The 14,415-nt window shown below is 44.8% G+C and overlaps 1 protein-coding gene across 11 annotated transcripts in view; it reads left to right on the forward strand.

The window, feature by feature from the left end:
- The window catches only part of Dlgap1 (DLG associated protein 1), a 509,503-nt gene that overhangs the window by 349,666 nt on the left and 145,422 nt on the right, over positions 1–14,415 (forward strand). For all 11 annotated transcript variants that reach the window (XM_051154471.1, XM_051154473.1, XM_051154472.1 and 8 more), the window contains one exon: positions 3,608–3,848. In XM_051154471.1, coding sequence (XP_051010428.1) covers positions 3,608–3,848 — 241 coding nt within the window. The remainder of the gene's footprint in view (positions 1–3,607; positions 3,849–14,415) is intronic.

A 14,415-nucleotide genomic window follows, 5' to 3' on the forward strand; every position in this document is an offset into this window, starting at 1 on the left:
GCTCAGCTGGCTGCTCCAGGTCCCTGTGACCTTCCTTGGGATATCACATCCCAGTTACAGCTTAGTACCAGGCATGAAAAGACTAATGCTGTCCCCAGGTCAAGGGCTGCAATTCCAAGGGGCAGTCATTTGGCCTTAAGTAAAGGACAGAAAGAGTGACTATGTTTAACGAAGCCCCTAATGACACCTCACTTAGTGACTATGCCTAATGGAGCCCTAATGACTCATCACTTTTCCAGCACCAAATAACACGTTATCTTGAAGAACAATTTCAAACTTCCTGTTATGGTTCCAACGTTGCCATTGTCCAGAGAACAGTTTCTTCATCAAAGTCATTGAACCATAAATACTGACTTTTGAAAATGGAGTTTCTTTTATGAGAGCTATTCTCCTATATAGTATTATATTTATATATGTGTGTGTGTGTGTGTGTGTGTGTGTAGGAGAATTGTGTTGAATTTAAGCACATTGTACTGTGTTCCTATTTAAAATCTGACATTATTCACCAAAGGCTCTGAAGAAGGAATCAAGTAGCATTTATGAGCCAAGGAGTTGGGGCTTCTTAAGCTTTTTGAACACATGAGCCCTTTGTGCTTGCAGTTTCTTCATGCAGCGCCGGGTACATGAGTATATAAAAATAAGTGCACAAAGTCACTGATAATAAAGCATGAATTTGTTTTAAGGAAATTCTTTGGTATACATAGAACTGTAACATTTACTAAAGAGGTGAGCAAATGGCCGTGCTGAAGGTGCTATAACGAACTAAGTCTTGGCTGAACACTGATGGCCGGACTGAGAGTCTATGGGTGTTTTCCAGAGTGTGCCACCATCGGTGCTGACAGTGCCACTTCAGGTAGATATGATGGCACAACAGCAGAAATAGGTCTAAGGCCATATAAGAAAGCATCCTAATTCCAAGCCAAAGCCCACTTAGCAATTCATGGCACTCAAACAGCAATATTTAAAACAGAGCTTCCTAACACAATAAATCTAAAGACATACTAAGCAGACACGTACATACCTAGGAAGACTCCCACAGGCTATCTTCTGATGGTGTTCACACTCTGGCACACGCACCCACACGTATAACACATACACACATGTGTGCACATAGACTGTACAATCATAAGAGTAACTTAGCCTTTTAACTAGATGCCATACTGGAGGCTGGGGATGCCTCGAATAGTGACAGTGTTTGCCTAGGATGCAGGAGGCCCCAAGTTCTGATCCCTTCAAAAAACCTGTGTGTGCCAGATTGTTTTCAATGAATAAACTGTAGGGCCCAGAGATTCACACTTGAGTGAACAAAATTTTAAAAATTGGATAAAGTAAAACAGAGACGGTTTGTTGATAAGCTGAGGCACATGGAGAGCTAAAGCGTGGCTTGGAAGTGCCCTTCTTGAGTTTTTAGTATTTCCAAGGATATTTGGTTGTTATTATTATTTGTTAACTTAGGCATTTCTTTCCTTTTTTTTTTTCTATGTATGTGTAGAAAAAAAAAAAGGACATTCCTATTAAGAATGTATCTTTAGCCTAGATGATTCAGCGAAACAAAATCAACGTACAGAATTTTTATGTTTGCTGTACGATTTAAGTTTTATCAAAACTAGGAAAGAAGGTATATAAACCCTCTGAAAAGATAGGCACCCGAGGTTGGTGTCTGCAACCTTGACAAGGAGAGATATTCCACTGTTTCTTTGTGATATTTGTTACCACGGTAATTGAAGGGGGGGAAAGCGAGTTATAGTTATGTGCACATACATGGATAAATTGCTTTGAAATTATTTCAGACTTGAATGAGTCACATATAAAGTATACAAACCCCTACAGATCCTTAACTCAAATTCTGATTCAATAACTCAGCCAGAGAGGGGCTCAGCAGGTGAAGGTGCTTGCCACCAAGGCTGGTGGCCTAAGTTTGATACCCAGATCCACACAATGGAAGAAGATAATCCATTGTGGCAATGGACCTCCACATGCACTCCGTAGTCCAGGCATCACAGGTGTAGACAAATGCACGTACAGCATAAATAAATATCTGTAAATTGATAGGTAGATAGATAGATAATTTTTTTTAAATCCCTACAGAATCAGAAAGCTAGAGAAGTTAGGAGTACTTGATATTCAGTTGTAAGGGCCAGAGTTTAAACCCCGACACCCCCATGTCATGAGCCGTGCAATCTGCACATGGCTGTAACCCCAGATGTGAACTGAGAAAATATAGAAGGAGAGCTGGGTCTTGCCGATGTTAGCTAAGAAAATACTAGTACTAGGTTCAGAGAAAGACCGTGCCTCAAAGAAATAGGCAGAGAACTCAGCACATAGCCTTGAACTCACCTGCCTCTACCTAAGGCGCTCGCCATCATATTAGGCTAAAATCTGTTGTTTTTGTTGTTGTTGTCTGATTTTTTTAAAGGGTCTTGCTTCAGACATCTTCATGAGTGCATCTGTAAAGAGTTTATATATGAGGGCAGGCCTGGTGGTGCACACCTTTAGTCCCAGCATTCCAGAGGCAGAGGCAAGAGGATCTCTGTGAGTTCAAGGCCAGCCTAGTCTACATAGAAAGTTCCTGGACATCCAGGAAAACATAAAGAGCCCTTATCTCAATCAGCTAACTACTTAATATTAATTAGATGAGTTTATGCATTTTTTAAATAAAAAGTGAAACCTGTAAATAGTTTGAAATCTTGGTAGTGCTTTTTAAGATTTTGACATATCTGGGCTTGCCCTGTTTTAGTACAGAATATATCTTACAAAACAAAATTAAATTTAAAAAAAAAAAAAAAACATGTTTCATGTTCTGCCCTCAGTGAGCTTCAGTCAACCTTAAAATTATCTGATGAACTAGTGACTTCAACAGGCATAGTGAAATAGTTTACAAAAATAGTAGTTGCTAAAAAGTTTCACTGAAACACATGAAAGCTGGCCACAAACCCATACACTCGCTTCTAAAACCCCAGTTATTAATGAGGGGGAGAACGGAACCTAGTGATGAAATGCTTACCCACCAAGAGGCCCTGGGTTCCATCCGCTGCAACGCACAATAAAAAAATTAGCTGGAAACTGTAAATAGAATTCTCGAGAAACAAAAATCGTCGCTGAGAAGAGAGGTAGAAGGTGCGTGCACCCAAGTACACAGGTGTGTGTTCCAGAGCAAGCGGCAGGAGTGTCCATCTATTGCTCCTCACTTTGGTTTTTGAAGCAAGGTCTCTCGCTGAAACTGGGGCTCCCAGGTTGGTTAGCCTGGCTGACCAATGAGCTCTGTTACAGGCGCATGCTCCTGTTAAGGCACATGTAGCCGTGCCCTGCTTTTCACATAGGTACTGGGAATTCAAACTCAGGTCCTCTCGTTTGCAAAGCAAGAGTTTTCACACGCTGAGATATCTTCCCAGCCCCAATGCTGTCGTCCTTAAAAAATGTCATCTTTTTGTACTAGCTAGATGCCCATTCTTTTAAACTCTGTGACATAAAATGAACTAGTACACATTGGAACAATATATACAGCCGGTGCTGTTTTTGCAGGGAATGAAATTTCCAGGGAGGGAGGTGCTGGTGGAGTTTACCATCTTGTGTCTCCCCACCCCCCACCCCCGCCTCCCCCGCACAGGTGAGCGAGATGGAGGTGAACGGGCAGTTCGAATCCGTGTGCGAGTCGGTGTTCAGCGAGCTGGAGTCGCAGGCGGTGGAGGCGCTGGACCTGCCCATGCCGGGCTGCTTCCGCATGCGGAGCCACAGCTACGTGCGGGCCATCGAGAAGGGATGCTCGCAGGACGATGAGTGCGTGTCGCTGAGGTCGTCCTCACCTCCACGCACAACCACCACGGTGCGGACCATCCAGAGCAGCACCGGTGAGTGGGCAGCCGGGCGCGCGGGAATGGGGCGGCTTTGGTGCAGTGGCGCGGTTAGCAGTAACAAATGCCACCTGTGTCCCACACAGAAGGACAGACTCCTGTCTGGCCGTACCCACGCCTCCCGCCATGCTCACGCGCCCTTCCCTCCATCGCCATGGGAGCTGTGGTCAAAAGAGAGATAGCCGAGTCTTCCTGTTGACCCCACCCTACTCAGACTTTCAAAAAAGCGAGCTCTGGGGACTTCTTGGAGTCGCTTAGTCCTTTTTTCCAAGGTGGCCATGGCGTGACTCTTCCAGGAAACCAAAAATACCCTGTTAATTTTAAAAATTAAATTAAAGGGGGACTGCCAATGGGCAAGTCATATTGACTACGCATTTATGAGTTTTAGTACAACAAAAAGGCAGGTTTATTTCGCTAGTTTAAAACCCTGCCGTATATAAACAGTTTCTTCCTCTAAACTGTAATTTTGCAGAGGAGCTGTATCTGTGTGTTCAGATTTTAGGTGCAGAGGCACGGGAGAGCTCAAATCGCGTCCATGGCTCAGAACCTGCGTAATGGCACAGGCTTGAGCTATGTGTGTCTATATAAAAACTGAGCACCAAGAGGAAAACCCCTCCGTCTTAACTGGGTTTAACTTTATGCTTGACCTCAGCCTAACTCCTATAAAGCGATTGTACGAAAACAGCATCAAACTTAAAGAGTCAAGATAAATAATGATGAGTGAATTAGAAACGCCTGCACCAGGATAGCAGCTCAATAGATCGATGAGGAGTAAACTAGAAACGCCTGTGCCAGGATGTCAGCTCGTTCTGTTTTAGTGCTGGGGGTGTCAGGTATCAGCAGTAGCCTGGCATGGTGGGGCACACCTGGGATTCCAGCCCTTGGAAGGCTGAGTCAGGAGGGCAGTAAATTTGAGTCAAACACATCATAGCTAAAACCTGTCTCAAAAAAAAAAAAAAAAAAAATGTAAAGGCAGTAATTATCATCCATTCTAAGTTTAGTAATAAGTCCTCGAAAACACCTACTAACTAGAGAAAAATGACTGAGGTAAGGATTTGTAAAAACCATAGAAGCTGAACAAAGTTTTTTGTTTTTGTTTTTGTTTTTGGTCATGGAAAACTGAAAAAGGCTTCTAGCAGTTGCGAGCTTTGTATCGTGACCAAAGACAGTGGAGTAGACATACCTTACTTGACAGGAAATCCTCCAAGAGCACTGTCAGACAGTACTCATGAATGAAGGAAAGGTGACTCGTGAAGTGTTTGAAATAATGTCTTCTAAAAATCAGTCATGGTGTGTGTAACGTCACGTCATGCATGTGGCTTTGAGGGCCTGCTCTTCTGCATCTTGTCAGTTTGTGTCTGCTGGTGTCCCCACCCCCGTGCCCTCTCCCCTAAAACCACCCTTCCCCAGTGTTGGGATCATTCCTCTCTAAACACTGTACTGCCTGCCAGCCAGAATCGCTCCATAAATACAAATAACTCAGAGCATGGCCCAGGCGGGTCTGCCACGGGAGACAGTATGGGAAGGGAGGCTCTCCAGCTTGCTGCCCTCCCTTGACTTAGGGTGAGGTGAGGAGAGAAAGTGGCTGCTGGGAGACTCTGACTGGCCACACCCAGCTCCCCTGTCAGAACAGTTGGTGGCTTTGGTCACCCGCAGACACAGACGGTGGTTTTGCACTCTCCACCGCAGGTCTTCTCAGGTCTGCTGACACTCACAGTTGACCTTGCCAACTCGCTCTCTCTGGAGACCTCCAGAGTTCAGACCTTAGTAAGGGGGACAAATGAAATCCAGGCTTCCCAGTTAATTCCAGGTAGGTAATGAGTAATTTTACGAAAGAAGCCAAAATGTTGGACAGGGGAAGAAACCAGACCGTGGGATCTTGTGACGTGCAACCAGTGAAAATGAGACTTAACTGCATACTATAAGCAAAACACACAAGGCCTTGTGTTGGGACACATACTAGCTGACATCAGCCAAATGGCCCAGAGGTGACCAAGAGATTTGCTTAAACAAAGGAAGGGTCAGACTTTTGTTAATTTTTCTAGAGTGGGCTAAGTCTCGGTAACCATCATTTGGCTATGGGCGTGGTTTCAATGGCTATTTTCCTCTTTATGTGCAAGCATTCTGCCCTCTGGGTATGCAAACTATCAGGAAGAGACTTAAAGCTGCACCTGTTGAGTTGCCCCAGCTATTGGCAGAGCAGCCTGGGTTCAGGTCCCGCATGCTGGAGACTAGTCACAAAGCTGTTAGGGTTTCAGAGCTGTTAAGTCCCACCTGCTGGCATCTCTGCAGTGGCCTCATCATTTGATTGGTCATTATAATAGGGATCGTAGATGCTTGAGCAGAAGGGCAGGATAAAACAAACACACCCACCCCAAGGAGTAGTAGACAAGATTTCGCTCTGTGTTACAGTTTTGGACAAAACATTTCTCAAAAGGATCGGCGTGGCTAAATGCAGAGCCGAGCAGAGCCTGACTCAGAGGTTGTAGCAGCAGAAGGGACAGACCCGACGTGGCGACAAGGATGCCAGGCCTTTTATCCCATTTTAATCATTAGAAATTAGATAGCCACGGGCCCTAGGAAGGAGTTGATGTTTTTAGCACGAGCAGGCTCCTGTTTCTGAGAAGTAACCTAGACAACGTTATCATAACCAGCAGGCAGAGGCGTTATCTCCAGCAACCCAGCGGAAGCTGATAATTCATTGCTCAGCTGTGTGACCTCCAGCATTAGTGACTATTGGTCAGCGCCACACAAATGCTGGGACTATGCTGGGCAGGTGGCGGGGTGTCTGAACTGATACTGGTGGCGTTTTGTGGCGTGAGGTTTTCCCTTGGTAGCGGCTGCCTTTGTCTTGGTCACTGTGAGCCCATCTCAAACCCTGCTAGGTTTAGCTTGGCCATAAGCAACTCCACAACTTAACATTCTGGCCTGTAGCCTGATCTAGCATTTGATGACCGTGATGCTTTAAAGGTCCCGAGTGTATTTGTCTCTTCCTGCTTTACAGTGATCTCTTTGTACCTCAGGAAATGCGTATAGTATGGCAGTCCTCAGAGTCCTCCCTAGACTCCAACCAGCTGATTAGGAGATGAGCTGTGCCTAGGAGGGGGGTCTGTGTTGTCCCACCTAGGCTCGGAGTTGACCCCAAGGGGGTCTGTAACAGGGGAGCCTGTGAGAGAAACCTCCCAGATCAGGAGCAGTAAGTGAAGACCACAGAGACAGCTGCTCCCCTCCCCTGTCCACCTGCAGCTGTCTGGGTGGGAAGGCTCCGTGCTCTGTGGCTCAGCACAGGTGAGGGAGAGCTGTGCGCACCATGGCAGATTTTCACACAAGGAAGCTCTTAGCTTCACTTTCAGTCATCAAACCAAACATTAATTAAATGTTATGGAAAAATAAGCAAATTCAAGAAAAGCATTATAGTGTATTCTGAGTAAATCTATCTGATGTTTAAGAGCATAGCATTAAAAAAAAAATCCAGGTATTACGTTTCACAGTCCCTATCTCACTGATTTGTTCTTTCTGAAAGGGATGTGTAATTTGTATTATGAGGTTATCTGCCTCTTGTCCTCCCCACCTCCGTCCCGTGTCCTCCTTTCTCAGTACTAGCATATTAGGACTTTGCTGTTGGTTTTTACTGGCAGCTTCTTTCTCACACCAAAGCAAATACAATTTCCTGTTTTAAAAAAAAAAAAAACTATTCTCATAGGATTTACTAATGTTCTAAAGTGTGCGCTCACCTGTGGTGATCAGGAGTGACTTTGCTCTGACATGGTTCTCACACATCCTGTCAGCCTACGTCAGGGCTAGCGAGGCCGATAAGGATTCCCGGCTTCTCTCCCTTGGTTCTTTATTCTTGGGCACTAATAGCAGCTTCCATTTTGCCCACAAGTCCTCCATGCAGAAGAAACACTTCATTTCTGCCGTCTGCTGCTAGTAGCTGCCTTTTTTCCCCCCGAACAATGGTCTACGTGCTAAGACTTTGATTTTTATAACCTGTCCATTTCAACACGTAACGTGTCCCACAAAATGTCCCATTGATTCTTCCTCCCCCGGCCTTGACCTTTATGTATATTTGCTGAATGAAGTAATAAACAAAGGTCCATGGAAGGTTCTTGTGCCACGTAGAAGAGCTGTGCAAGCAGCTGTAAATAGCTGTAGGGACCTTCTAGATACAACGAGGGGAGGAGGAGGGTAACGTCTGCTCAGATCACAGTATGTCAGGGACTTAGTGACCGAGCTTCATTCTCCCACTGATTTGTTGACTTTGTAGTTTGTGAGAGACTCGTGTGTTCTCTGAGCCCAGAGTCGCCCAGATCACTCTCAATCCTATAGATCGGATAAATTTATAACTCCTCATGCCTGTGAGATAGTCCCTATTGCTTTGGTACAAGTGCATTCTGCGACATCAGTCGTACAATTAAGCATCTCCCGCCTTCCCCCACCAAAAAAAATTATTGTTTCTTTGTGATAAGAATATTTCTGAACTGAGTATGGTGCCACACACCTGTAATCCCAGCACTTGGGAAGCAAAGACAGGCAGATCTCTAAGTTCAAGGCCAGCTTAGTCAACAAAGCAAGCTCCGGGACAGCCAGGGCTACACAGAGAAACCAAACCAAACAGCAACAGAAACAGTATTCTACCTGTTTTGAAATACACAATGCCCATTGCGTTACAGGTGGCCCACTGTGCACTGGGGCTTTGGAGCTTTCCCTTTCTGCCTGCGTTAACTGAAACAAGCCAGACATAAAAGGACAGATGCCACAAGTCCTCACTCACATGTAGAGTCTGAGGAAGTTGGACTTCACAGAAGCAGGCAGCAGAAGAGTGGACAGCATAGGCTTGAGAGGACGGAGGAGGTGGGCAGAGCTTGATTGATAGGAAAAAAAATCTCTCCAAGGTTTTATATAAGCCACTGTTGATTAAGATCAGAGGCATGATAGGAAAGTAAAATCACAAAGTGAGATGATTAACTTCATGTCCGAAAAAAACAAATGCTCTTGCGTCATTGACCTGAGTATTTCTGGTAACAGTAGACCTTGCTGACCCACATAAACCCTGACATCTCCACAGAGTCATAGACTGAGCCTGCTTCTTGCAGAGAACACCGGTGTGCACTCCAGGGCAGGCTTCCTTTTTAAGTCTGCAGGCTGACTTCTAGGCAGGCGCTCTGTGTCTGAGTGCAGACTGACTTCTGATGATACCAATAGCCTGAATAGAAAAAAATATGACATCACAGCCGTATGTGGCTGCACACCAAGGACAGAGACATGGTGATAAGTGTCTAAAAAGAAAGAAAGCAACACACATGCACAGTCCTCGAACATGCCTGTAATTTCCACACTTCAAAGGCTAAGACAAGAGGATTGCAAGTTCAAGACCAGATTGGGCTACACAAGAGACCTTGTTCTAAAGGAGGAGGAGGAAGGGGAGGAGGGGGAAGAGGAGGGGAAGGGAGAAAGAGACAAGTGGCAGCAGCAAGCATTAGGACTCCAGGCAGTCACAAAGTCGATGAAAGTCCAGGTTGTCAGAAAAAAGCCCTTTGCACTCACCAGGCCTGCACCCTTTGCACCCACCAGGCCTGCGCCCTTTGCACCCACCAGGCCTGCGCCCTTTGCACCCACCAGGCCTGCGCCCTTTGCACCCACCAGGCCTGCACCCTTTGTTGTACGGTTATAGATTTAGTGTGACTGTCTTTGTAAACTGAGACCAGAGTTGCAGCCTATCGGACTCACTGAAGTCTCAGATTTCAGAGTTCACTTCTTCCTCCCAGGCACTGAGTTAATTATAAACTCCTAATAAAGCAGCCACGGACAGTGAGAGGCACACCCAGATATCAAGCAGAAGCCTTCCAAACAAAGCCCGTTTGTGTTCTATTCAAGATAAAAATCAAGTAATAAACGTTGGGATATTGCCTGGCCTGGGTTCTTTGTCCTCTGCTAATGACATCTCTGTCTTTGAATCTCTCCACGCAAAGCTGGACATCTGTCTACCTACACATACCTTGGGAAATTTAGGCAAAAAGAAAGAAAAAAAATTTTCCCCTGGGGCGGCCCACTCTACCTGTGAGATGACCCAGCCTGGTCTATCGGACATCTGAAAAAAACTGACAGGAACTCTCAGAAGAGTACGCGCTAATGATCCCTTTGTCTTCGGAGCACTCCAGATGGGATTCCTCTACCGTATTTAAAAAAAAAAAAAAAATCATGAAAGTGAAAAATACCCTAGGTGACGTCAAGCATATTTTAAAATCTGAAGAACACCAGATGTTTTCATCTCATCGGGGCATTCTGAAGTACATAAGGCATCTCGTGAGAGTGGAGGGCCCATGCCTTACGTAGCCTGCCAAGAGTCCACCTTTGCTCAGGGAGGATTGTCATGGGCAGAGAGTGAACGGCCCCGGGGCTTCCAGAGTGGCGGGAAAGGCAGTTCGGCTCAGAGGAGACCGGTGGGGACACACATCAGAATGCCTCTACCATGGCTCTGATTTCAGATCTCCCAGCCTGGTTAGTTTATTGACAATGATCATGGCTTGCACCGTTGCACACAGGCTACTCCTTGACACAAGCGTTGTGAGCCAACTGCGTAATAATCTCATGGAAGTCCTAATGAATACCTGGGACATGTATGTGATATTATCTTCATCGCACAGTTAAGAAAGAATAAGGGCAAGAGAGATGCCTCAGCAGGTAGGACCTTGTTTAAAATGCACGGACACCTTAAGGTCTAAGTTTGGTCCTTGGAACCCACTTAAAGGTGGAACAAAAGAAGCATCTCCACAGAGCTGTGCTCTAGCATCCACAGAGACCCCAGGGCATTTACACACACACACACACACACACACACACACACACAGACACACACACACACACAATAAGAAGAAGACTAAAAATAGTAATAATATAATATAATATAATAAATACAGATAAAATGTTAAAATTTTAAGAAAATTAAACGTTTATACACCTTGATCAGGTTTCAAAGGTAGGAAGAGACAGTGAGGCTCTCAAATTATTTCTGTAACATCTATAAATATTTTAACAAGTAAAATGTACTCTAAAATAATAACATCTGTTTCTGTAATGAGAAACCCAGGAGATTTTCCTCCTATTCTTTCTTCTCATAAATATTCATTTAGCTTCTACCAAATTTGAAAACTGTATTTTCCTTAAGTTTTTCTGAAAACCTCTCTTTTATAAAGAAAATATTTCAGGTGGATTTCTGTGGGGGGTGGGCCAGCCTGGTCTACATAGTGAGTTTCAGGGCAGCCAGAGCTACCCAGTAAGACCCTGTCTGGAAAAGGAACAAAAATAAAAATGAACAAAGACACTTTGCCCCCACATTACTGCCAAGCACTGTCATGTTGCCTGTGAAATAGCTGTTTACAGTCTAAGTTAACAGCACTGACGAGTAGAGAAATTGTTAAATGAATAAAGAAAACAGCCTATAAAAAAAATAAAACACCCTCTGGGTTTCAAATTTCCTATCATACTTGGTTGTGCTGACACTACGATGGATTTAAAGATCAAATGACCAATCCTGCCGAGCCACGGGGCTGCCAAGCAGCTCTGACTGGGAAAAGGAATTTCTGGCAACTAGTATGCAAGCCAAGCAGGTGGCAGATGCTGCTTTGTGGCTGGTGGGAAAGACAGGGGTCTCTGTGCTTGTGTTAAGTAAGAAAAGGGTCCTGCGGCATTTAATCCTGACATGACAGGTCTCTTTAATGATCTGGAAAGCAAAGGCATAAGATGACCCAGTTACAAAAGTCAGAAACCACAAATTAGTAAATTAGGGTCGTTCAATGGGATGATTTGTCAGAAAATTTCTAAATTAAAAAAAGAATAGTAATGGGAAAATATAGAACCTAAAAATCTCACCATTTCACTTTGATATATCTATAGATAGCATTTTAAAATTAAAAACAAAAACCAAAACAAAACAAAAAAACACCTTTTTGACAGGATCTCATTGTACCCCAGGCTGGCTTCCAGTGTACTAACTAGCCGAGGATGACCTTGAACTTCTGACCCTTATGCCACCTCTAGACTGTGGGCGTGTGGGCATTCAACAGCACAGCATTTATAGGGTGCTTAGGATCAAGTTTAGGGGGCCTTGTACGTGCTGGGTAGATAAGTCTACCAATTATACTGTAACCCCAGGCCTGAGACAAGTAGCATGTGGAACCCATTACTTTGTATAACTTTAAATGATTTTTAAAATAAGTAAGTTTCTCCTCAACTCTAAAAGATGATAAAGAGGGAGGGACACAGACAGTCCACATTCAGTCAGTGCAGATTGGACTGGTCCAAGTTCACAGTGAGGTTCAACAAAGGCCAGCTGGGAGCCACACCCATAATTAATGCTGATATTAAGCAGCACTCTAAAGCCTCTCTGAGAGTGGCAAACTTAGCTCCAGGTGCTGAACCCAAAGCCTACCCCAGGTTTTGCGTTTCTGCCGTGAGCCTTTGAAGCGCTCAGTGTCCTTGAATGAAAATGGCCACGCCGAACCGAGCAGTCCCGGGACTTTGCCCTACCGGCACGTGAAACGGCCTCATATTTGTCTTAATAACAAACGAAGGCTGCACAGCCACGGGGTGCTCTGAATCGCGCCTTCGCTCTCTGCCGATCCCCTGTAGCCCCACACACGTTTGTATACCTCTTCCTTCCGGTTTTTAGTATTACTGGCAAATTCTAGTACTGATCCCAATAATTTCTGATTTAAGTGACAGAGCATAATAAATAGTCCAATTTACCTCTAAAACATACGACACACTGTCAAAAAATGTAATTTCATGCCTAGAGTATTTTATGACTTCAAGGAGACACATAGTAGTAATATTCTTAGTCTGCTTAACCAGGTGCAGCTTTGGAGATGGGTCTCATTGGCACAGACAGTCATCTGGATTCTCGGACAGGACTTGCACCCTGTCTCTTTAAGACTAACCTTGAGTTTCTTTTTTCATCCACTTCCTGTATTCCATTCTATAACCCATCTACTCCACAGTACATTTGAAGAGAAAGGTTTTTTTCCCCTCTCTCCTCTAAAATGTCAGTTGTGGCCACTGGATCATAGTGAGATTTTAAACATTTGCCTTTATTATTTTTATGGAATTTCTTTCTGTCATCTTTTGTATTAAGCTTTTTATTCAGACACAGCTATGGGTTGGGCTTGGTGTGGAGATGTATTGTTGTATTCCTAGCAGTCATGGGGCCGAGGCTGGCGGATTGAGGGTTGGAGACAAGCGTGTTCTAGATCAGTCTGCACCACACAGCTAGACTTAGTCTCAAAAGAGAAAGAAGGGACAGAGGGAGAGAGGAAGACAGACGCCGGGAAAGAAGAAAGGACGGAGAAGAAATGTGGATTTATAGGAAATTACAAAAAGCATGTAGATTCCTTACAGCTTTTCCCAGTTTCCTTCAACAGTAACATTATATGAACCCAAGGTTCTGTAAATACCAGTGTAGGACAGAGTGCATATTTTATCACTGGTGTGGATTCCCATACGCACCATGCAGTCAAGATACAGAGGCATTTCATCATCATGAGGAGCAGCCAGTGTCCACATTCTGCCAGTTTAAATGGACGTCACAGAGCACATGCTTGGCACACACTTGGCACACGCCAAGAGCTAGGTTCACTGTACAACACCAGAGGAAGGAAAAGAAGAGCTGGGAAAGAGAAGTTTCCATAAGTTGTGATTAACTAAGGTCTCTTGAGTTTGGTACCTGGACCAAGGGTAATTGAGGATACCCTCTAGAAAGATACTTGTTTTATTACTGTTTCTCCTAATTATAAGAATCCTACAGTGAATCAAAAAAAATTTAATAGTAGAAGGCAGAAAAAAGGAGATTTTTTTTCAATTTGTCCACATTAGGAAGACGGATGAGGAGGTCCAGCAGCTCTGCCGAACCTTGTCTTCATCTTCAGGGTCTGGAGGTGACACTAGAAAGTCAAGGAAATAGACAGCTAAGTAGTCCTGGTCAAGGTGTGGCCCTGCCCACCGCTGACTCATGCTTGGCTGGGCTTCAGGCTCTTCCTATATGGAGTGGCCCACCAAGATGGTACTACTGTGCGGACTCTCTTTCCCGGAGCTGACCTTTTCCTAGCGTGAGATTCGTAGGGAAACTTCCTTTTTTGGGGGGGTTCGTTGCTTGCTCAGTCAGCCCTCCTGATTCTGCACTCCGAGTGCTGCTTAGGGATAGGAACTGCTGCACGTAAAAACCGTCAAAGCCCCTTTCTTCCGTCCTCCTCCACTGTCGTGGGCCAGCTGTTGGGGCTCTGTGGATCTGGGAGGTTTTTCTCCCTTTAGATATCAGTAGCAGTTGATTTACAAGCCACAATTGCAGGTGGGTTCTGAGAGATGGAGCTTGTGACAAAGGGCTAAAGCCACATCAAACCAGCCCGCCGGGGTCTTGGAAACATAAATCCGTGTCTTTGTCGTCCTTGCTCTGACAAGAGGGAAAGCTCTCCGAGACTTGCTCTAAAATTACCTGTGTTCTCACTGGCAAAACTCCCTCAAGCAACTATAGAGATCCACGGCCATGCTATAACAGAACAGTGCAGGGCAC

Source organism: Acomys russatus, chromosome 12, assembly GCF_903995435.1.
Source record: "Acomys russatus chromosome 12, mAcoRus1.1, whole genome shotgun sequence".
Taxonomy (NCBI): domain Eukaryota; kingdom Metazoa; phylum Chordata; class Mammalia; order Rodentia; family Muridae; genus Acomys; species Acomys russatus.